General features: G+C 33.7%; 2 protein-coding genes across 8 annotated transcripts; both read left to right on the forward strand.

Annotated features, from left to right (window-relative positions):
- Positions 1-630: 630 nt before the first annotated feature.
- LOC8268746 (butanoate--CoA ligase AAE1-like) lies at positions 631-5,555 on the forward strand. 3 transcript variants are annotated; one of them, XM_048373526.1, is made up of 3 exons: positions 631-908; positions 3,305-4,854; positions 5,361-5,555. In XM_048373526.1, the coding sequence occupies exons 1-2, from the start codon at positions 705-707 to the stop codon at positions 4,784-4,786; spliced, it is 1,686 nt and encodes a 561-aa protein (XP_048229483.1). In that variant the 5' UTR covers positions 631-704; the 3' UTR covers positions 4,787-4,854; positions 5,361-5,555. The 3 variants fall into 3 exon arrangements, with proteins under 3 accessions (XP_048229483.1, XP_048229484.1, XP_048229482.1); XM_048373527.1 differs by having other exon boundaries at positions 5,369-5,555; XM_048373525.1 differs by lacking the exon at positions 5,361-5,555 and adding an exon at positions 4,973-5,163.
- An 11,346-nt stretch (positions 5,556-16,901) lies between these two features.
- Positions 16,902-22,996, forward strand: LOC8268748 (protein DETOXIFICATION 45, chloroplastic). Of its 5 annotated transcripts, none has more exons than XM_048374251.1 (15): positions 16,911-17,121; positions 17,267-17,278; positions 17,687-17,998; positions 18,189-18,334; positions 18,704-18,844; positions 18,935-19,086; positions 19,316-19,451; positions 20,269-20,365; positions 20,456-20,556; positions 21,223-21,386; positions 21,855-21,926; positions 22,049-22,165; positions 22,310-22,405; positions 22,510-22,631; positions 22,756-22,996. In XM_048374251.1, exons 3-15 carry the CDS (start codon positions 17,709-17,711, stop codon positions 22,805-22,807), a joined length of 1,686 nt encoding a protein of 561 aa, XP_048230208.1. In that variant the 5' UTR covers positions 16,911-17,121; positions 17,267-17,278; positions 17,687-17,708; the 3' UTR covers positions 22,808-22,996. The 5 variants fall into 5 exon arrangements, with proteins under 5 accessions (XP_002521693.3, XP_048230208.1, XP_015576360.2 ...); XM_048374250.1 differs by lacking the exon at positions 16,911-17,121 and adding an exon at positions 17,519-17,559 and having other exon boundaries at positions 17,274-17,278; XM_002521647.4 differs by lacking the exon at positions 17,267-17,278 and having other exon boundaries at positions 16,902-17,121.
- The last annotated feature ends 1,512 nt before the right edge of the window (positions 22,997-24,508 follow it).

Here is a 24,508-nt window from a genome sequence, read left to right on the forward strand (position 1 = left end):
CGACGGTGAAAGATAAATGTATTATAGAAATTACTACTTTAATACCCTGACGTTTTTCTTGTTTGGAAGTGATATCCTGATCTTAGTGCACTGGGGTCCTATAACTTCTGAGATTTCTGGTTGTTGATATCCTAACTTTTCTGGATCAGAATCTTGATTATCCTGTATCGATGTCCTTATTGTTATATAATTAGCGATCAGTTGATTTCCATAATTATGATTTAATTGTTATTCCAGCTCAGAAAAGATTTCATTGCCTTGCAAAGTCAAGTTGACTTCTTCATCACTGTACCACAAGCCTCCAACCATCTGTCAATAAATCTGAATCATTAATGAGAAAATTCTTAGTTATTATTATTGTCCTTAATTTATAATCTGGTCTTGCTGTACAATTAAGTCTTGACATTATACAGTAAAATCTCAAAATCTGAAACTAACATAAACTTTCTGAATCATTAAAATGTTGTTTCTACAGTAAAAAGACTTCATGAAAAACATGGTGTAAAATAAAAAATAAAAAGGGCGGGCGAATTACGTGCCGTCCTCATCCTTGCTTCATTATCATATATATAGTATCTTTATTTATTTTCCCACTTAATATAATGACTATGGGCTGACTTGGACATCGATTAATTCCCCACTGTTTTATTTTTGTATATAAAGTTCATAGGATTACTTGACATTGAATAGGAAGACCATAAGCAATGGAGGGCCTTCTTCATTGCTCTGCAAATTATGTACCTTTAACACCAATAAGCTTCCTACAAAGAGCAGCTACCGTTTACAGAGACAAGACTTCCATCGTCTATGGTGCTTCTGTTAGATTTTCTTGGAAAGAAACTTATGAAAGATGTGTCAAAGTTGCTTCTGCTCTTGTCCAGTACTTGGGACTTAGCTCTGGTGATATTGTAAGTTCTTCAGTTTTATCTTCTTTTTTTTTTCTTTAACTGCTCTCTATTTCTTAATTTATTTTCATGTTTATATATACATGTCCATGCAGTGCATATATACAGTACCAAGAACATTTGAATGCATGATTCTTAGAAGTTCTTATTGGCTTTCTTTATGTTCATCCATGATTAATTCAAAAAATTTAGATGGTTAATCAATTTCTCTAGTTAAAAACAAGAAAATATATATTTTTCAATAAAATAATAAAAATATACAAGAATAACTATATACATTTATATATCTTCATATTCATTATTCGAGTATTCAAGATACGATTAGGATAACAGAAGAAATAAGATTATAAATGAAATTGAATAATGTCTCGAATATTAGAATCTAATACAGGAAAAGCATATAGATTGAACTATATATGATGTTATAGTTTGTAGGGTTTTCTAATTGGTTCTCCATCCCTTTAGCAAAGATAGGTGAAAAGGAAGCCTTGTAACTACGTCAACTCCAAAAAGTCTTGGTCTTTACAATATGTTTCTTGGGTACAATTCTATATTATTTTCTTTCCCTTGGTCCATCATGTTTTTAGGGTAGTATTAAATTGATGTGGACGGTTTAATATTCTAGAAATGAACTATCATGATTTATGACAAGTCTTTAATGAGCCAGCAAAGTCTTATTCAATTGCCAATTAAATTCATCAATATAATACAATAAAGTTAGGGGAAAAAATAAAGATATCCAATATCAATTCATGGACTTTTATGACATGCAATTCCAATTTAAGCGCCTGAAATTTTACATCAATTAAGAAAATGAAACGAATAATATATAATAGAAAACAAACAAAATAACAAAGCAAAAGCAAAGTAAAAGTCCACTTTCTGGATCCCTACCCACTAACTTCAATTTTGTCAAATTGCGTACTGGAACTCAGAAATGACACAGCAAACTTGTTCTTTAGATTTCATTTTAAACATTCTCTACTTCATATATATTTAATTGCCGGAATGAATATAAATCTGTTAATCTCTGTCCGAATCGTAATCAGGGACTTGGTTTGATTTTGGTATAAATTATAACTAAAATATCAAGAACATACTATAAGAATAAAATATTTCAGTATAGTTTAATCTCACAAAAGCATAAATAGATAATATTCTCCATTATTTTATAGTAGAGAGAAGCAAGAAAATGAGATGTAAAAGAAAATTGGTGTAAATGATATGAAATGGTCAAAATCCCTAAATGTCTCTCTTTCTAGATAAAGGTTGAGGGTGTTAATGTCTTTTTATATTTCATAATCCAACTCAACAATTTGTTATGATAAATTCCTTCTATGTTGGCGTTTGGTTTTGGGATACTTGGATATAATATGCTAAAATCAATTTATAAATTCAACTACCAAATTGTAATAAAAAAAAGTTTAGCACTCGATTGTTAGACTTTATAAAGTTCGGACACCGCGAGAGTAATTATTCTTTATATTATATTTAGTACAATTTTAGTTCTTCTGGTTCAAAAGTTCCAAATTATGGTACTATATCCATAACTTTTAATATGAACTGGACCGATTTGTGTTCAATCTTAGTATATAATGCATTCATATTCACAAAAACTCCTGATATATAGAATCAATAGCTATAAATGACCATGCTTCTATTTTAAAATAGGCAAAACCCAAAATGTAGCCCATTAACTTTATTACTTTATGCTATTATATCCTTCAAGTAAAAACTATGTTATTCGGCTCCGAAATAAATTATGTGAATTTTTGCTATTAAATTCTTGTTAATAGACTCATTGCTAAAAATAAGTGGAGATTCAAAATTTAAATCTTAGGTACAATTTGTAATTTAGCCTCTTAACTATATTATGTCTTGCAATTATGTCACTCAAGTAAAATCATGTGCTATTGAGACTCTAGATTTATGTAAGATGGTGCTATTAAGTCCTTATTTGAAAAGAAATTAATTAAATAAAAAATAATGAAAAGTCTTATTGTTCTTATTTTTATAGATAAAAGGGTAATTAGGATAAGAAAGAGAACAAGATCATCCACAAAAATTTAACAATGTTCTTATTTTTGTTTTTCATATTTATTAAATGAAAGATATATTTTCTCGTGAATTAATGCATATAAATGCAGAACAAGGTATAGTTTTGGCATATTAAATAAATTTAACACAAATTTTCAATAATTTTATTGTAGTATTCCTTCTAATCTAATTCATTTTGTAATTGAGTTGTTGAGGGCTGGAGTTAAAATAAATGAAGTGAATTTCTACTTTATTTTGTTCATTAAATAATTGTATCAAGTGATAAATTTAATATTGTTTAAAGATTTACATGTTTAACTATGCTCGAAATATTAACATCTCCAGCTTTGCTGCATAAGCAGGTCGCAACTTTGGCCCCTAATGTTCCGGCATTATATGAACTGCATTTTAGTGTTCCAATGGCGGGAGCAGTACTTTCTACACTCAACACCAGGTTGGATGCAACCACATTAGCGTTGGTATTACAACAACTAAAGCCCAAATTAATTTTTGTGGATTATCAATATGGAAATCTTGCCCTCCAGGCATTTAACATATTATTGTCTACAAGGAAAGGCAACCCTCCACAGCTAATACTAATCAATGATAAGTGCGAGCAAGAAACTTCTTCAATGACCAATAACTACAAGTCACCATGTCACTTGGATTATGATTCTCTTCTTACAATGGGAAAAGCTGATTTTGAAGTAATAAAACCGAACAATGAATGCGATCCGATTTCAGTGAATTATACTTCAGGCTCAACTGGGAATCCTAAAGGTGTTGTGTATAGCCACAGAGCTGCCTATTTGAATTCATTGGCAGAAATATTCAGATGTGATATGAGGCGAATGCCAGTATTTCTATGGACAGTGGACATGTTTCGCTGCAATGGCTGGTGCCTGACTTGGGCAATGGCTGCTGTTGGTGGTACTAATGTTTGCATCAGAAATGTCTCGGCTAAAGTAATTTCTGATGCAATATTACTTCACAAGGTAACTCATTTATGTGGTGCACCTTATATATTGAATATTCTTGCAAATTCTGCACAGCCTAGTGATGAACACAGGCAGATTCCAAGCAAGAAAGTGAATGTTATCGTAGCTGGTGCATTACTAAACTCTCAGATTCTCAAGAAGGTTGAAGAACTAGGATTTAATGTTGCTGATGGTTATGGTATGACAGAGGTACTGGGTCCGGCAATTGTTAGGCCATGGAAACTTGAATCAGATGAACAAGAAAAAATTAAAAGTTCTGAAGGATTGCACAACATTCTGATTGAAGGGGTTGATGTAAAAGATCCAAATACCATGAAGAGTGTACCCCATGATGGGAAAACTGTAGGAGAAGTCATGTTCAGGAGCAATATTTTGATGTCAGGATATTTTAACAATGTAGAAGCAACCCAAGAAGCTTTTAGTGGAGGATGGTATCATACAAAAGACCTTGGAATCAGGCACCCAGATGGTAGCATACAAATGAAAGATCGTGCAAAGGATATTATTGTCACCGAAGGAGAGACTATAAGTACATTAGAAGTAGAAGCTGCTTTGTTAAGTCATCCTAAAGTTTTAGAAGCAGCTGTTGTCGGAAAATCTGATGTTGTTTTGAATGAGGTACCTTGTGCATTTGTTAAAATAAAAGATGGGTCTGATGCTAATGTTAAAGAAATTATCGAGTTTATTGGTGCTCAATTGCCTGACTATATGGTTCCTAAGACTATAGTTTTTGGAGATCTACCTGTGAATTTCAACGGAAAGGTGCAAAAGTTTGTTCTGAGGGAGAAAGCCAATGCCATAATAAGTAACCTTGGCAATGGAAATTCGGTTGCAATGGAACAGTAGTCTAATGGCCAAATAGTTGATCCTCTCTCTGCTTCCAAACTCCTCTGCTGGTGAAAGGTGGTTGATAGGTACGTATTATATATAAATAATTAATATATCTTAATAATTTATTGGTAATGTTTTATATACATAATATATAAAAATATATGCTTATTGTCTCACATTGTTTTTATTGTCTAATTTCATGCGACAATAGCCAAAGAAAGAGAATATATGCAAAAAAAAATACATAAATAGACTTTAATTGGATTTCGGCTGTAAAAGGCTTGGAATAAATATACTGGACTATCAAAATTGCGAGCCTAGATGAATTTATCAAGATCCACGAAAGAAAAAATTAATTAGTTATATGTAATTAAGAATAATTATTTTTTTAAGTTGTTTATTTTATTTAAAATAATTAAAAGGATAATTATATCATGTTATGTTTAGAAAATGACTCTAAAAAAGAAATCTCTACAAAAAGTAGAGATCAGTTAAATAAAAGAGGATCATTCTATTATATTTCTCCACGTAAATTCTCTGCAATTCGTCTTCTACAACATTTAGTTAATTTTTGTATTATTCTTTCAAGGATTATAGAAGCTTTTCAGGACGTGGAGAGTATGATCAATTTTCTTCATCCCTTGAAGAACTTCTAGATTTTGAGGGAGTTTTAATTTTCTATTTTTTTTTTTTTGTCTTTCTACTTAATTACAATAATAATTGAATTAAGTATGTCAAACTAAATTCCATAAGTGTTTAGTTTGGCTTTTTACTTATGTATGAACTTTATATATTATAAGTTTAATGAATAATTTCTTTACCTACATAGTTGTATTAGTTTAATATATTATTATTGATTGATCATCGTATCAATTTAATAATAATATTTGGTATGAAAATCTTATACAATATTGGTATAAGGAACTTAGGTTGCATTATTAGCTTGAATGACTTAAGAAAAAAGCATATCACCGTCTCATTCATTAGATTTGAACTTAAAGAAAAATAAAAGGATTACTAAGTATAAACTAGACTAAATGTTGCTTTATCATATAGTTTATATTACACATTTCATTTGTAGAAAAATTTAATTTTTTTTTTATAAATCTTTAAAACTATTTTCAAATTATTGGGTTAAAGTGTTTAGATTTATTTTTAAGTATTTTTATGTGATAGTTGGCCTTTATAGTATATGCGCTACAGTTTATTGTGAAATCGACCTCATGGTGTACTTGTCTGTACTATCATTCGGTTCGTATACTTGCGAGTATTAAATTTGAGACATCAGTCTTTCATGCTATTTATGTTTGCTTTATTTTTATTTCTCAACCAATTTCTTCCAGTTTAACTATCTGCCATAGTAATAGTAGCTTTGCAAATCATAATTTTTGGAAATCTTAAAATATTATTATGGAATAAGTCTGTTTAATTTCTTTACTATCGATGAGGGTTCTATTTTACTTTCAAAAGTTAAATCATACAAAAATTATTTTAATTTAAATACCCTTGTTCCCATTTGACTTGGGGTTTTCTTTTTCTTTTTTAGCAAATTTGAGGTTTAATCTAACTTCTAAGCTTCTTACGTAAAATTGCTGTATCAGCCAAATAGTAACAAGCTAGCAATATGAAAATGGAAAATTAGTCACATAAGAAGACATGACACGAGCACAAGAACTCATATATCATAACAATTCCATAGTTAATTTTTTCAATTATGATACCTCTATAGTATCATATTTCTTATTTGTTTCTTTCTTAATTTCTTTTTCTTTTTAATCAAAAAATTGCTGATTAATCGAGCCATTTTTTTAGTTAAATATATTAATATTTTATCTTTTTATTTTAATTTAAGAATATCTAAAACTGAAATGATCGATCAATTTTATTTGTGGTGATAGTTTAGTTAATTAATCAAACCGTACCCACTTTAATACATAGTTGAAGGACATACCCAGCAGATACTCAAACAAAAGACTTGAGATAACAAAATTAAAAATGCATAAACTAGACTTCTAAATATTCCCAATTTGGAAAAAAAAAAAAAAAAAAACCTTCTGAACAAAGATCAATACGCCTAATTCATTACAAGAGTGCTGCATCAAAAGAGAAAACAAAAACAATTAACTCTAAAGTAAATCATTATGATGTTAATTTATGAATTTTTCTAGAATAGTTTTCTTTTAATTATAAATGAGGATACCGAGACTCGAATTTATTTATTTTCTGAAATATTATTACTAGTATGAGAATATGAATGCATTTTTTGTTATAATCTTGAATTTTAGAGGTAAGATTTTGTCTTTTTTTTTTTTTTTTTTTAACAATTAAAAGTTGCTGGATAGAATAGAAGGCTCAAAGATCTGAAAAGATTAGACAGGAAAATGGAATACAAGAGAAAAAAATCACCGTTGCCAAACCCACAAAATGCCTAAGGCCCAAACATAAACATTAAAATTAGAAGGTTTAATAAGAAAGGGTCAAAACCCATTAAACCCATGAGCTTGGAGCTTACAGCCCAAACATAAATCGGCTCTGTCACAAACGCAGATAAAATGCAATCTAGTCCTTGAAAAATCCACATATTGCCAAGACTATCTTTCTCCATCTCCATCTTCAATAGCTCCTTCGACGTGGGAGACCAAATTCACATCTTCAATCCTTCTATTGCACCCAATCACTAGAGAACTCCTAGGATTTGAACCAAATCAACAAAAACATAAAATTTGAGATAGTAAAGCACATCCATCATAGGCAAATAGAAACGGTAGAGAAAGTTCGACCTACCGTTGTTAGCGTAACCAATACATTTCTTTTGCTTTTGGAGAAATAGAGTGAACATGACAATCAATATGGAAAAAGATCGACTCCTTCCTTTTCTCCACTGCGACTCCAACAACTTTTTCTTTCCCTTACCCACATCTGCCAGGCAATGTACTCCTTTAAGAATCCGACGAGCTTGAACGACAAACAAAGTCGCACTACTATCTCTGGAAGAAGCCAGAACATACAAAACTTGTGTAAGAAAAAACTATAAAAGCACTAGTAATACGCACATCTAAGTTCACTAAGGCATAATCTATAATTAAAAAAAGAAGATGATATAAGCATAAACAAAAGAACAAAAAAAAGCCATAAACGACCACTAAGGAGGTTGCTGGTGGAAGAGCCACCAGTAGCTGCTTGAAATAAAATCCGAAAGAACAAGAATTAGAGAGATAGTGAGTAGTCTATAATCTGACAACCTATGTGAAATTCTATGTCAATATGTACAATATATTATATAAAAATTCTTATTTAAACTTAATGTATACACCACAACAAATAAGAGTAATACATATTATGAGGGCTTATTGCTAAAAAAATATGAAATTTAACTTGTTACAAATCTAGCATATAGTTTTTAAATTCTTAATTTCAGCACTATATTTAAAATTAATTTCAATTTTAGTATTCAATTAAATTATCTGTTAAATTTGCTAACTTAGCGTGAACTACGACAACAATAAAAAAGAATCGAGTAAATATTAGAGCCGTTGACTCATTTCATTATTAAAATATTATCATTTAAGTACATAAATTAATCTTTTTCTTTTCTTAACTTTGAATTTTCATTAATCTTATGTGTTTAAACGACAATATATTAATAGTTAGAGTACTTGTTCAATTCCTCTTTTTTTATTATTGTCGTCGGAGTTCATGCCACGTCAATAAATTCTATTGATAATTTCACCCAAGGTAAAATTAAAATCAATGTTAAAGCTTGACATTAAAATTGAAAATCTAAATAGTACATGCTAGATTTGATAACAAGTGCAAAATTTAGGATGTTTTTTGTAATTAAGCCTATTATAAGTGTTGAATAATTAATAAATATTTTATTATTTAAAACTAATAAATATATATTAAATATCTATCGGTTTAGTATATAAATAAAGATATCAATCAAATCTAGACAAGAATCTTTTTGTATTATAAAGGTTTTGCATTTATATATATTATATCTAATATTTATAATTTTGCAGTTGAGACCCTTATGCTTGTGCCACCTAGCTCCAATAATTTTGAAGTGAGATTCATGTAATGAATGAGACATGTCTCTTTCCTATATTCATTTTAACATAATTTTTCATATTTTATTTATTTTATTTTTTATGTAATATTTATAGTTATCATTAAAATAGTTTGTAATAACACAAGATTGAGATCAATTATACTATGTTCAAAAGAATTATATTATATAATTTGAATAAAAAGATAAAAATATTAGTAACTACCAAGTTGAAACTATTCTAAGAGTTCACTCGTTGAACTTAAAAAGATAATAACGTTAATTTTTTTTAAAAAAGACATATGTTTATTCTCAGATTCACAGTGTTACTTACAAAAACACTTACAAAAACAACATAAAGACATACTCAATATTCACATAAAGAAAACTACAATTACAATAATTGAGGATTGAAAATGAAATTATTAGACCGACAGGATAATTATAATTGAAAATCACATGTGAGTTTGGATTCCAAATGGGAGGAAAATAGAAGAGGCCAGAATGATTGGTGGGTGACAAAGAAGGACCCTACAAGAATTGCAAACTCACATGTTTAATTTTAGGTAATAAAAGTGATAGTACACGCATGCTACAGTCACTCTCACATCTGATTTTAATATCTTTTTCTGATATACATATATCTAGAGTTATTTAGAGCGTGCCGGATAAAATTTTTACGGGCGGTAAAATACTTTCTCAAGAATTTTAATATAACTATATATTTAAAATTTGAACTCGAAACCTTAATTAAGCTAAAAAATACTATTATCATTTCATTTATGTATTTTTTAGTACATTTCATTTTAATATTTGATACACCATTTCCACCTATAATGTTTCAATAACAATAAAGGTTCACTTGTTCATTGGACAAATACACTTTGGGAATTGATGTAGTTTTTTCTTTTTCCTTTTTTTTTTTCTTGAAAATTACACAATTGAAGTTTATATTTTTAAGAATGTATTTTGATTAATTTGTATTTACTATACAATTCTTCATGCTCTCTATTTGTGCTTTTTGGGTAGTTATACTAATAATTACTAAGTTTTACATTTAATCTCTATTTATTATCATAAAGTTTTAATCTGAATTATTTTAGTCACTAAATTTTATTGCTTTTGATTTAATCACCTATTATTGAGAGATTCATCTCTTTTATTATCATTCTCTTTTTTATTGCTATTTTTGTAATATATCAATCTCGGAATAGTATATAGTTGAAGTTCAATGATTAATGTAAATTAAATTAAAATTATATATTAAATTTAGCGATCGTTGATATAATTTATTTTCTAGTAATTTTTGACAATAAATCATAAAAATCAAATAGATAAAATAATAAATATAATTACTTATTCTCACTATTATTTTAAGAATTTACTTTTCTGTTAAATAAAGCGATATAATTTGGAGTATATTTAGACAATTATGATTATACATAATAATACCTGACTCAAAAATATGCATTATTATTTGATTCTAATGACAAATAATACCCAATCTACAATAATATATGCAAATTTAAATATAGGGAGGAGATATATTTAAGACTTTAGTAGGACAAAATTTGAAATATGAATAACATTAGTAAACATGAGTAAAAATTGAGTGTGAACGATATCAGTAAAATTTATTTAATCTTTTACAAGTTTGGGAGGTGGGACCCCTGATTATATATGAATTTCGAGCTGAAGTGAACTCTGAGTAATTTATGATAGATTTGGTTGGTTTAGTATTTTATCAAATAGTTTTGTATTCTTAAAATAGGATGGGACTCTCGTGTGTCACGTGCCCGCCTCGCAACCAGGCCAGGAAGGCTACTGATGCGCCGAAAACTGCCCAACAAATGCCCGTATGGACGAACACGGCCGTGTTGGTTTCAACACTGCCCGTGTTGACCAACACGCCCAAGGACACTCCCGTGTTAGTTTCAACCCTGACCGTGTTTACCAACACGCCCAAGGACACGCCCGTGTTGGTTGAATACAAATGCGAAGGACCAAGCTTGTAACACGCCACGAGGGTAACACGCCAATTACCCTGCACTGTTCCCCGACACGGCCAGAAACACGGCCATGTTGGCGGACAGGGGGAAAAGACTATAAATACCCCTTCCTTGTATCATTTGGAAGAGAAGAAGAGGAAAAGAGAAAGAGGGAGAGGAAAGAAGAGGGCTGGAGAGTGAGAGTCCATAAAAGGGAACAAGGGCAGAAATAAAAGAAGAGTGTGGGCACAAGGTGTGCCAAAATGTAGCCATATAGAGGGAAATAGTGTTGTTGCTCTACATAGAGCAAAGAAAGATGCTCTATGTAGAGATTGTTGTAGGAAGTAGTTATATAAATTAATACATGTTGTGTGAAAGATATGAAGGAAGAGAGCTTGTAGAGAGAGAAAGTGTGCTCATTGTAAGTAGATTTAGTGTGAATTAATCAATATAAGTATACACTTCCACAATTCTTGCGTCTCTTTGTGCCACTTTCGTGAAATTACTTCCGCTTATCATTCTGCCGGGTTTGGCAATCAAGGGTAGGCTGACTAGCTATCTTGACTTTCAGGGAAATCAAGCAAGCTAGGCCGCACGTGGGCAAAGTTTTGGAGATAAAACAAAACTCACGTGACAGTTGGTATCAGAGCAGGTTCGAGACAAAGCCAAGTTCAAGACAGAGCAGGTTGGTATCACGCCACAGTTGGAAGTATAGCGCGGGTAAGTTCTTTGGGAGAATTCTTGCACGAAGTAATGGCCAAAAGTGGTGAGCAATCCGCTTCTACCGCTCCTCTAAGGGAAGGAGGAAAGGGTAGCGGAAAGGGCTGAAGGGATAAGTCCCGAGTTGGTGAGCAATCCACTTCTACCGCTCCTCTAAGGGAAGGAGGAAAGGATAGCGGAAAAGGGCCGTAGGGAGAAGTCCTGAGACGTGGTTGGCGCGATGGAGGGAAGGCTAGTCGAGGGGAGACTGCCATGTCCGATTGGGTTAGGATCGAAGACATGGACCTTCGCATCCAGAAGCCAAAGTCCAAGGGGGACGATGTAGAGCTTCGCGAGGAGATGGAAGGTGCCTTAAATGATTCTCGCCGACAGTTTATCGAGGGACTATGAGGCTCCTAAGAAGTGGACCTTCGCATCGAGAAGCCAAAGTCCAGGGGGGACGATAGAGAGCTTCGCGGGAAGATGCAAGGTGGACCTTCGCATCCAGAAGCTAAAGTCCAAGGGGGACGACGGAGAGCTTCGCGAGGAGATGGAAGGTGCCGTAAATGTGCTCGAGGGACAATGAGGGACAAGAAGTGGACCTTTGCATCGAGAAGCTAGAGTCCAAGGGGGACGATGTAGAGCTTCGCAGGGAGATGCAAGGTGCCTGCAAAGTGGCTCTTAACAAGTTACTTGGCCAATACGTGGAGAAGGTTGATAAGCTCGAGGGAGCTTAACTTGTGCAAGACCGCCTTGGCAAATAGTGGGGGAGCGCAAGTAGTGACGGTTCACAGAGTCGATGCTCCTAAACCAAAGGCCTACGGTAGGGCTAGGAGTGCTAGGGAGATCGGCGAATTCTTGTGACAGTTGGAAGGATATTTTGTTACTTTGAGCATAGTGGACGACGCCATCAAGGTAAAGTCCGTATCTCTCTCTACTTAAGTAATATTGTTACCAAGATGGAAGTACGAAGGAAGTGACGAAGGTGGTGGAGATAGAGGGAAAATCTTCCGCCAAGGATGGTAAGGCTTCATGCAGGGATAAGGGCAAGTGGAGGAAGGAAGACAGGTGTAGTTCTTCCCCGAGAAAGCTTGCCTGCTTCATCTGCGATGGACATCATCGTGCATATGAGTGTCCAAAGCGTGGGAAGCTTGGAGCATTAGTAATCACCGAGGAAGAGAGGCAAGAAGAAGAATGAAGACTTGCTTCCCTTCGACTCCTCAATGCTATCCAAGCTAAAGTGGAGCAAAAGTCTCGTGGTCGGATGTACGTGGAGACGAACATCGGAGGTAGGAGCATTCAAGCCATGGTGGATACCGAAGCAGATGCAGATACAGGTACATGGCGAAGGAGGTGGCTAACTCCATAAAGCTGCCTTATGAAAAGGAAAAGGGCTTCATTAAAGGGCGAAAATGCAGAGAGGCTACCTATCATTGGCATGGCGAGGAGGACTAACATCCGAATAGGCCAATGGCAAGGTAAGGTCGATATCACCATTGCTCTTATTAATGACCAACGGTTTTATCTTGGTATGGACTTCCTCGACATGGTGAAGGCATTCTTAGTTCCTTACGCCAACACCATGTGCATAATGGAGAATGGCCGACCTTGTGTTGTGCCGATAAAGAGGGAGTTAAGTCAAGAAAAGATGGTATCGGCCCCATGCTCTCTAAACAGGGATTAAAAAGGAAGGAGCCAACCTTCCCAGCAACCCTCAAGATGGAAGGAGGTCCTCTTGTTGAGGGTGCTATACTTTCAAGCCCTATCCGAGGCATGCTTGACGAGTTCGAAGATGTCATGCCACCTGAGCTGCCGAAGAAGCTTCCTTCGCGACGAGAGGTGAACCACGAGATCGAGCTGGAATTAGGAGCCAAACCACCCGCCTTTGCATCCTATCGTACGGCGCCTCTGAAGTTAGAGGAACTAAGGAGGCAATTCAAGGAGTACATAGAGCTTCAAAGGCTAGGGTTGAAAGCCTTGAGGGATAATGAGCTCTATGTCAGAGAAAAATGCTCATTTGCCCAACGGGAAGTGGTATCCCTAAGGCGTATTATTGGCGATGGAAAGATGGATGGATTAAGGGTGAAGGCCATCCAAGAATTGGGAGCTGCCGACCAAGGTGACCGAGGTGAGTTCTTTCCTTGGTTTGGTGAACCATTATCGGGAGGTTCATCAAGGGCTATTCTTCCATTGCCACTCCGGGTGTATTAAGGAAGGGTCGAGCTTGGGAGTAGTCTACGAAGTGCCAATAAGCCTTGAGAGGCTAAAAGAAGGCCATTATGGAGGAGCCTGTCTTAGCACTTCCGGACCCTACGAAAGCATGCGAGACCCAAACCGATTGGGCAAACCGAGAGGATCAGTGTACTCTCGGAAGTTATTGGAGGCACTACGTGAGGAGATTGGGCGAAGCTGCTTGATGTTGCCCAATTCTTGTACAATTTGCAAAGAAGTGAGTCTGCAGGCAAGAGTCCATTCGAGGATAGTTATGGGTCGGCAACCCTACACACCAGGTACTCTTGCCTTGATCTGGACAAGCCGCAGTCTACTCGCCTTCAAGCTTGCGAAGGAATGGAAGGAGCAAGACGAGGTTGCTTGAGCCTATTTTGGAGAAGGCATTCAAGCAAGTGAAGGAGCGGGCAGACAATAAGAGGAGACCAATGGAGTTCAAAGGACGGGGATAAAGTGCTTGTCAAGTTATACTGGCATGGCAAAGACGACGGACTTCATTGGAGACTCCGAAAAAGGTATGATGGACCTTTCCTCATTAATAAAACGAGTGGGAAAGGTAGTGAACAAAGGTAGAGTAGCAAGGTAGATCTTCCACAAAGGCATCAAGATCCATCCCGAGCATGTTGAAGCTTTATAAGGAGGATCACGATGACCCAAGCCGGGATAAGTCTATAAGAGAACTTTAGAAGGTGCGGGCTCAGTAGGACAAAGAGGTGGACTACATCATCTCCCATCGTAAGACGCCACAATACAAATAACCTCCCATGACGGAGTTTCTTGAGGAAGGGACTCCCCGGAAGTGAGACAAATTGGGAGCTGATTTGTGATTTATGGCAACTCGAGGAGGAAACCAAGAGCTTACGAGGAGAAGGCAACGAGGGCGTTGCCGGATTGAGTAGGGGAGAATGTCACGTGCCCGCCTCGCAACCAGGCCAGGAAGGCTACCGATGCGCCGAAAACTGCCCAACAAATGCCCGTATGGACGGACACGACCGTGTTGGTTTCAACACTGCCCGTGTTGACCAACACGCCCAAGGACACTCCCGTATTAGTTTCAACCCTGACCGTGTTTACCAACACGCCCAAGGACACGCCCGTGTTGGTTGAATACAAATGCGAAGGACCTACACACGTGAGGTAACACACCAATTACTCAGTGTTCCCGGCCACGCCAGAACAAGGCCATGTTGGCGGACAGGGGGAAAAGACTATAAATACCCCTTCCTTGTATCATTTGGAAGAGAAGAAGAGGAAAAGAGAAAGAGGGAGAGGAAAGAAGAGGGCTGGAGAGTGAGAGTCCATAAAAGGGAACAAGGGCAGAAATAAAAGAAGAGTGTGGGCACAAGGTGTGCCAAAATGTAGCCATATAGAGGAAAATAGTGTTGTTGCTCTACATAGAGCAAAGAAAGATGCTCTATGTAGAGATTGTTGTAGGAAGTAGTTATGTAAATTAATACATGTTGTGTGAAAGATATGAAGGAAGAGAGCTTGTAGAGAGAGAAAGTGTGCTCATTGTAAGTAGATTTAGTGTGAATTAATCAATACAAGTATACACTTCCATAATTCTTGCGTTTCTTTGTGCCACTTTCGTGAAATTATTTCCGCTAGCGTATTTGCTATCATTCTGCCGGGTTTGGCAATCAAGGGTAGGCTGACTAGCTATCTTGACTTTCGGGGAAATCAAGCAAGCTAGGCCGCACGTGGGCAAAGTTTTGGAGATAAAACAAAACTCACGTGGCACGTGGGACATGCGACACCAAGAGTCACATTTTTATTTTTTTGTTTGTGTTTCTTTAGAATAGAATAAAGGATAATTTGCCTCCAACTTTATTATTTAGGTTGAATTGTTTTTTTTTAATTTATAAATATTTTAATTTAAATATTTATATATTTAACATATCCGAGTATTAAAAATACTCGGACCAAATTTTTAAAATTATATCTTTTCTCTATTATAGGGAGTATAATATAAAAATTAAACTTTCAAGAGATTTTTTAACAATAAAGAGACATATAAAAAATATTATTGGAAATGCTCTAAAAGAGTAAATTATATATCCTCTCAAAGGAAAGTGAATATAATAAAAAAATTTAATTTTAAAATTAAAATTAAAATAATTAATTATTATTAATATATTAAAATTATAAAATAGTTTATAAAATTATTGCTACTGTTTAAATAATTTTAAAGTATTATTTATTTATTTATTTAATAATAATACTAATTTGAAGTAAATATATAAATCAGTGTACTAAATTAGCTGCAAAGTTTTATTTTAAAAAAGGCCACCTTGAGAAAGTCTAGTAGCCGAACTAACTTTATTCCTTTTTTTTTTTTTCTTGGAAGAGCATATATAAATATTTGTAATTTTGGCTAAAGTATATTTAAATTTTAAAATTTTAAAATAATTCAATTATATCGTCAAAGTTTGAAAAAGAAAATAATTAAGACATGTTTACTTGCAGAGAAATTTTTTTTTTAGTTTTTAAAGAAAATATTTACTTTATAAAAAATATTTTATTTTCTATTTAGGCAACATTTTAAATATAAAGAGTAGACTTGAAATAAATGAGTGAAAACTCTTTTTTTTTTTTTTCATTTGAAAACAAATTACTTTTTATAAAAATACAGAAACCATATTAAACTTATTTTTAAAAATCTTATAAAATTTAGTTATAATTTTAAAAATATAAAAAACTATTTTCTATTTTTATTTTAAAAAAATAGTACAATAAACATAAAATTTTATTTTTTATTTTTATTTAAAACTTTTTTAGAAAAACTGATATATTTTTTTATCGGCAAACATATCTTTATGTTTTTGGAGCTAAATCTTTTTTGACTATTAATGACGATGTTGATTTTTCTTTGTTAAAATGAAAAAAATTATTATTTTATGATTTTCGCATATAGAAAATATCGGTTAAAAAGAATTAAAACAGTTCATTTTACTGTTTAAAACCAATCGAGTCTCATGCCATATGCGATAAAATAAATGAAGTTATTTTTAAGAATATTATTATTTTATTTTTATATTTTAGAAGTGTGATTGAATTACTTTGAAGTTTAGGAGTCTATTTGCTCTTTCGCTGAAGGTTCAGGGGCTTATTTGTAGTCTTTTTTTCCCTCTTGTCCCGTAAAACCAACAATGTTCATGAACAGCTTGAGCTGCTTGCTCAGTCTTACCCCACAACACTTATGCTGTAACATGATATGTGATGAAATGTAAGTGGAGAGTAATTCATGTCACTTTTTAGTTTTATAAAGCAAAGCAACAACAGCCGACTATTTTCATCTCATGGCCATTGGTCATTCTTCTCTTACACTTGGGATTACTGTGATTCTGCCTGTTCTGCTTGGCCTTACATCTTTGTTCCTTCATCAGGTTACCAAGTCTCAACCTTTTTCTCCCTTACTGTTTTATTCCCCTCTTTGAATTCAACCCACTTTCTCCGTTGCATAAAAAGAAACAAATTTTGTGTTTTTGTGAAGATTTTCATTTGGTAAAAATGTGTTCTTTCCATTGTCAGACGCATAATCAGGTATAATTGAGTTTGATCCCTTGTTGCTGTTACTGGGTTTCTCCTAGAATTAATAATCATCTCTTTGGTTCTGAGAGAACTAGATATTTTTTCGAAGGAAAGGTGAGAACGCAATTAGCAATTTTGGTTTTTGTGGCATCAGCATGTATAATTTACTGGTTCTTTTAGAGTTATAGATTATTATAGAATAAACAAGCTAATATTTTATTGTTTGTACTTGTGTTTATCCGAAACCAAAAGGTGAACCACTCAGATTTTTGGTATATGGTCACATTCTCATGGTAAAGATCATTTCCACTTAGATACAATGCAACATGCAACTGAGAGGAAAGCGTAATATGGTATTTTATTGTTATCATTTTTTAACAGATTACCCTGATCTTTAGACCCTTTTTTGGGAACTTACAGGCCAATATACTCGTTGGCAAACATGAAGGTAGGCCAATTGACGGGTGCACAATTTTGTGGAGTCACTGGAAGGAAATGCGAGAGAAGAGCATTCAAGAAATGGGCTAAAGCTTTGGCATTGGAAGATGCAATAAATTCTCCTCAAGGCAGTAATCTTGCGATGAACATTGGGAGGGGATTGATCTTCAATAATGTCATAAAGTGTTGTGGGTCAATCAGTAAAGAAGAAACTTCAGATTATGATTTGAATCTGTCAAGTTTGGAGGGGACGCTCATTTCAAGCAATCGAAGACCACTACACAAAGGAAACTTGTAAAATGAGCTTCTACTAATCTACTTGCAATTTACTTGTTTGCTTTTGTGTAGTTTCCAATTGGCACTGCAATCTGTTATTCATTTTAATCTGGGTGCATCTTTTTTTTGCAAAACCCTAATATCTTTGATTCTTTGATGATATATTTTAAGATTTTCTACTTAAATGGAATTCTGCATTGTCTCTCAGTGACTCAACAGGATCTCCATTGAAAAGTGAATCATTGCCTCAAAGTGTTCAAATGGAGCTTATAATGCTTTCCATACCAGCAATTGCTGGACAAGCAATTGAGCCATTAGCACAACTGATGGAAACAGCTTATGTCGGTAGACTGGGTTAGTATTTTCTGGATTTTTTATTATTATTTTTCCCTTTTTGAAAACTATAATATCCGGAGAGTTCTTTAAATTGGGTTGCAAACTAATACGGATATATTTTCATTGAACTAATTTATTCCCCTTTCGTAGAGGGATATGAAATATTGTCAACAAATTCATAGCCACTAAAGTTTGGCCCATAATATTGCTACTATAGAAGGTTAACTAATATTTCACCCTTCTGCAAAAGGAAGGGCAGAGGTGAGGTGGAAAAACAAGTACACTTGAGGCCTTTGTTCCACATTTATGTGAACTATTCTGTTTCTAGATACATAATATTACATAGGAAAACAGGAAACTCAATACGCTTTTATCATTGTTTGAAAGGGCCTTTGGAGTTGGCATCAGCAGGTGTTTCCATGTCAATATTCAATATCATTTCAAAGGTTTTCAATATACCTCTCCTTAGTGTTGCGACTTCATTTGTGGCTGAAGATATTTCAAGAAATGCTAATGATTCTGGTTCAGGTAATATATGATTTTATTGAACTCTTGAGTATGTTAATTTGACCAAAAAATTTGACATCTTAGTTAAATCTGAAGTTTTTTGATATACAGATGGTGGCGATTCCAACAATATAATTTCTGAAAGAAAGCTACTACCTTCAGTCTCTACAGCCTTACTTTTAGCCACTGGAATTGGTTTATTTGAGGCTTTAGCAATGTATTTGGGATCTGGAGTATTTCTCAATATGATGGGCATATCATCTGTGAGTAAAACATAATTAGTCTTACATGACATTGCTGTATTCCAATCATTTCCCATCATTAGACTGGTGTCAACCACGCTTTTAATTTGGTGTCAGTATTACTTTATTGAACAGAAACCCATAACCCTAATATTTTACATGCCACCTCTCTGGTTTCTATGAGCATGTTTCATCTTTTATATAACCTTTTACAAGGTGGACGGTTTTCTAAAACATTTTTTCTCAACAGGCTTCACCTATGCGCGTTCCAGCAGAAAAATTTCTCAAAATTAGAGCAATTGGTGCTCCTGCAGTTGTCCTTTATCTGGCCATTCAGGGCATATTCCGTGGGTTTAAAGATACAAAGACTCCTGTCCTATGTCTAGGCAAGCGTCTTGCTTGCCTTCTAAGATGTTAATGAAAGCACTACTAAGTTTAGATTTTATAGTTTAATATATGAATATGACATCCATTTGAGCATTGGAATACTTTTTTCAATACGATTAAAAGTAAAAAACAAATCCATAAATTGAGAAGAAATGTAGGAAGTAATTCAAAAATGGCTGAAGGTGTAAAGTTCGACCAACGTGCGTAGAGTGTGGATGCACATTCCTGTATGTTGTAACGGCATATGGAGCCAAATCCACATGCAGTTGGAAACATGAGACATGTAGCCTGATCTACCTGATTATGATCACAAGGGTTGTTAATGGATGCTTGATTTCTGATATAAGATGCAACTTTTAGAACTAGTATAAATAGTCTTGATACAAACTCACTTATGAGTCCTTTTTCCTCCACCCTACCATATTTTGAATCATAATTTCAAGGGTTATTTAGAAATCAAAAGAATAGTTTGTCTTATCTGTCAGCGAAAGTTACTATTGTCTTTTCATTAAGTTGTTAAAGAATTTCATTCAGTTTCTCATGCTACCCAAAACTACAAATTTCTAAGCTGGGTTGTAGATATCTATCTTATATTAATATTAGAGTTCAATGGTTCAGTTGTCAATCAAGTGGTTATATGGGAGACAAAGAGTTATTTCTTTTAAGCTTTTTAAGTTGTTATTAATATTCTAAAACACAAAGGCTCTTCTGTTCAGCACACTTATCATTCTTTTCATGATAGTAAAAGTTATAAGTGGTTTTATATTGTGTAATTACTCTTTGATTTGACCAAATGTTATGGATATTGATTTGCAGGATTGGGAAATTTATCAGCTGTATTCTTATTTCCCATATTAATGCATTATTTTCGTTTGGGTGTAACTGGTGCCGCCATTTCAACTGTTGCATCTCAGTATGTGTTTTCTCTTTTTACATTTTTTCTTTTCCAATCTTACAGTTATATTGTGTATCCTTGATGACAAATATGCTTCAAATTTATCAGATACATCGTTTCCTTTCTGATGATTTGGTATCTTAACAAGAGGACAGTATTATCATTACCCAGTGTTGAAGGTTTGGATTTTGGTGGCTATTTAAGATCAGGTGAGTTTTAATGAGTCAAGCTTTATAAAACCCTTGAAGTACCATCTATTTTTTTTGTTATGGTTAAATTGCCTTCTTTCATTGGAGTACGTATGTAAGATGTATTCCCGTACTGGGTTCACAGTAATGCAGCAGTATTTTTGGTGTCCGAGTTATGCAAGTTTTTGGCATCTTTCATTCTGTCTTCAGCCTTGAATTAATGTCTTAAGCTGCTGCAAAAGATTAAGCATGAAGATCTTAGTCCCTGCTTCTCTTGACAAAATGCTAATACTCAAGCTTTAAATTGAGAATCCGTTTGGAGTGTTTTCTCTCTTTCTGATTACAGATGCATACAGGTTAGAAACATTTTAAGAAATCTGCAGAAGGTTTAGGAATCTGAAATATATATTCAGTTATAAAACTTTGGCAGTTGGTTTAAGGAAGAAGTTCATTGACCATTTGGGGCTGATGCTCTTTGTTGAAATTCTTAATTAGGACTTAATTTATTGCTTCATTTATATTTGTGCTAATGCATGCTATAGACAAGAAAGCTCATGTTTGGTTTATTACTTTCAGTGACTAAATTCCCTTTCAGGCTACCTTCATTTCACATATTAAGATTTTTTATTTTGTTTTTATTTATTTATTTATATATTTTCTAAATGATAAATGTTTTGTTCTTCTTAGGTGGTTTTCTTCTTGGAAGAACTCTAGCTGCTGTCATGACCATAACCTTGAGTACATCTATGGCTGCTCGTCAGGGAGCATTAGCCATGGCAGCTCATCAAATATGTTTGCAAGTGTGGTTATCTGTTTCACTTCTTGTAGATGCTCAAGCTGCATCTAGTCAGGTAACAAATTGTCAATTTCTATTACAACTTTAATTTTTTTTAAATATTTGAAAGCATGTTAATCTGTATAGGTCATAACATGGTTGACATTCAATGGCAGTTCTGTTATACATGATCCTTGTGGCTTGTCTCTGAGAAGAAAAGAACTCCATATAGAGAACCAAATTATGGTTTTAATATTATATCCTCTACTTAAAATAATTAATCATATAGCAAAATTCTAATAAGAACTTTCAGTAGCACATTTTGAATCTTCAGTCAGTAATTCAGAAGTGGTCAAAGGGGCGCCATTCGCCCTGAGGCCTATCTCCTTTCTTAAAAGAAAATAAAGAAAAACTATGTAGGCTTCCACACTGATTGTTAGCCTTGGAGCTCCTTTCTTTCTTCTTTCTTAATTCTTATTCTTTCGAATTTTGGATCCTCATGGCAGTATATCCTTATTCTTTAATGGCTTAAAAACACTTGCAGGCCCTTATTGCAAGTTCTTCTGCAAAAGGTGACTACAGCCGAGTTAAAGAAATTACTTTCTGTTCTTTAAAGGTGATTGTCTCCAATTTGGCTGCATTTTGTTATGCATTAATCCTCACTCGAAGACATTTCCTGTTATCTAAATATTATCTTGTGTCACAAACATTCATGTATTGTTCTATATTTTCCAACAGTTAGGACTATTTACTGGCATTTCCCTAGCCATTATATTGGGTGTATCATTCAGTTCTTTAGCAACTTTGTTTACGAAGGATGCTGAGGTTCTTGCAATTGTTAGAACTGGAGTACTGGTACGTGCCTAACATTTGTGTTTGCTCTCTGTTCTTTTTCTATTTTTATTTTTATTTTAAATTGTTTCTATCTTGTTTTTTTTTTTTTTTCGTATCTCTTGTTCCTTAATTTTCTTCATGGAATTCTATCCGGGTCTACCACAGTTTGTTACCGCCAGTCAACCGATCAATGCTATAGCTTATATTTTTGATGGTCTTCATTATGGAATATCAGACTTTTCATATGCTGCTTGGTCCATGGTAAGCTGCCATCTCATACAGTCTCACATCTCACTACTATCATGATTTTACTATATAAAGTTTGCTGTTTGAATTGTTTTAACATACCAAGGAATAAATAACAGATGGCGGTCGGTGCACTTTCTTCTGTATTTATGCTCTATTTACCCTCTGTTGTTGGTCTTTCTGGAGTTTGGTCTGGGTTAACTCTTTTCATGGGTTTGCGGACAGTAGCCGGATATATGAGGTCAGTATTATTGTGTGAGGCTAAGTTTCAGTATCTTTTTGAGTGATTCATCTTCTAGCTATGTTTTTATATGCGATGGATGTGCTCACTTTTAGCTCTTAACCAAACTTCCATTTTCTTTCAGATTAGTATCCAAGAAGGGGCCATGGTGGTTCCTGCTGGATGACATTAATTAAATTTTAAAATATGCTGATGTTTTTTTCTTAACCTATTTGAACTTGCTGGTATTTCTAACGACTCTTTTCACATATATGTTCATTAGCTAGTGATATTGTTCATATAATAATTTTCACCTTTATTCTACTTCTTCTGTACCGAGTTCTCTCTTTTCTCCTCTGTTTCAATTTATAATATCTTTTCTTTCATGTGATGTCTTAATTCTTTGTTCTCTCTTTTCAAATTATCAATTTCATGACGTTGCTATATTCAGTTGTATTTAATCTTTCCATGAGATTGAAACCTCCACATAATGGTAGACCTTGTAAAAATACCATAACTTATGTCGAGCGGTCAATGCCCGGGCCAGAACGGATATTATCAAGTATATGTCACTTATCAAACGATTGAAAGGTAGTAGGTCGAGACTAGTTGTCTTCTTTACCTAAACTCGAAAAAATATATGAGAAAATTCTTGTTCAGACTTAGATGTATATCTTTTCTTATATATCAAATCGATAAATGATTGACACATATTTATTAGTTTTATATAATAAAATATATGTTAAACATTCAATATTAATAGGTAAAATACTCATATATATGTTACTGAACTATTAAGAGCTTCCAAAGGAGGAATGTAAAAATAGCCAAGTTAAGAGATGGAATGTAGGAAGCTTCCAAAGGAAGGAATGTAAAAATAGCCAAGTTAAGAGATGGAATGTAGGAATCTGGACAAATTGGTTTCACATCTACAAAAAAAGTTAAAAGAGTTCAGGTGCATTTTGAAGTTAAATTAGCAAAAACATACACATAGGGCTCTTTCAACATGTATTTTATTCAAACATAGTTCACATGCCCGTGTAAGAGAAGTCATACAACGTTGTTTCCCGCAACTCTATTAGAATGAAATGGATTTCAGTTCACTGCTCTGCAACATTCATGTGATGTAAGAACCTTTTCTCATATGTCAATGGTGTTGGGCACAACGGGTATAATATAATAATAATGCAAAAATAATCAACAAAAAAGGATACTGGTAATTTGATGCGGTTCACCTTTTGATTTGGGTTACATCCACGGGACAAGCTCTGAATAATTTTCTTCCATTATTAAGATAGTAGGTACAATGAGAGTTTTCCTTAGATAATTTTCTAGAGGTAGTACAAGTGAAATAAACCCAAAATAGTGGCACCCTATATATTTTTGTCACTTCTTTTGAGAAAACTTTTCTTACACTCACTCTCTCTCTTTCACAACACTTAAATCATCAAAAGAATCTTTATCCTTTGAAACTACGTGATTGAATAAATCCTCCTCCATCTGTTAAGGATCAAGGATTTCTTTTTTTTTTTTTTTTCTTTCCCTTCTTCAAATTCTGATATTTATACTTATTAATTCATAGTATGGACCAATCTTTTTCTTGAATTCTGAACCTAAAAAACCAATGAGCCACATACTAAGTGTAGCAATTAAATCAAATTATCAATTGAATTTTTTATTTTATTCAACCCTATAGAAATATAAATCGAATTGATTCTTTTTTTAATTACTGTCTTTTCTGCATTGAGAGCATGTTGATTTATATTGCCAAGTTGATGCCTCATCAGAAAATAAAGCTTCTTTTGGATAGGTTTTACACCATCTCTTTGAACACAAAATGTACAAATCGCTTTCCCATGGCATATATATGAGACTGCAAACCTGATTGTGAGGTTATG

The sequence above is a fragment of the Ricinus communis genome, chromosome 5, assembly GCF_019578655.1.
Source record: "Ricinus communis isolate WT05 ecotype wild-type chromosome 5, ASM1957865v1, whole genome shotgun sequence".
NCBI lineage: Eukaryota > Viridiplantae > Streptophyta > Magnoliopsida > Malpighiales > Euphorbiaceae > Ricinus > Ricinus communis.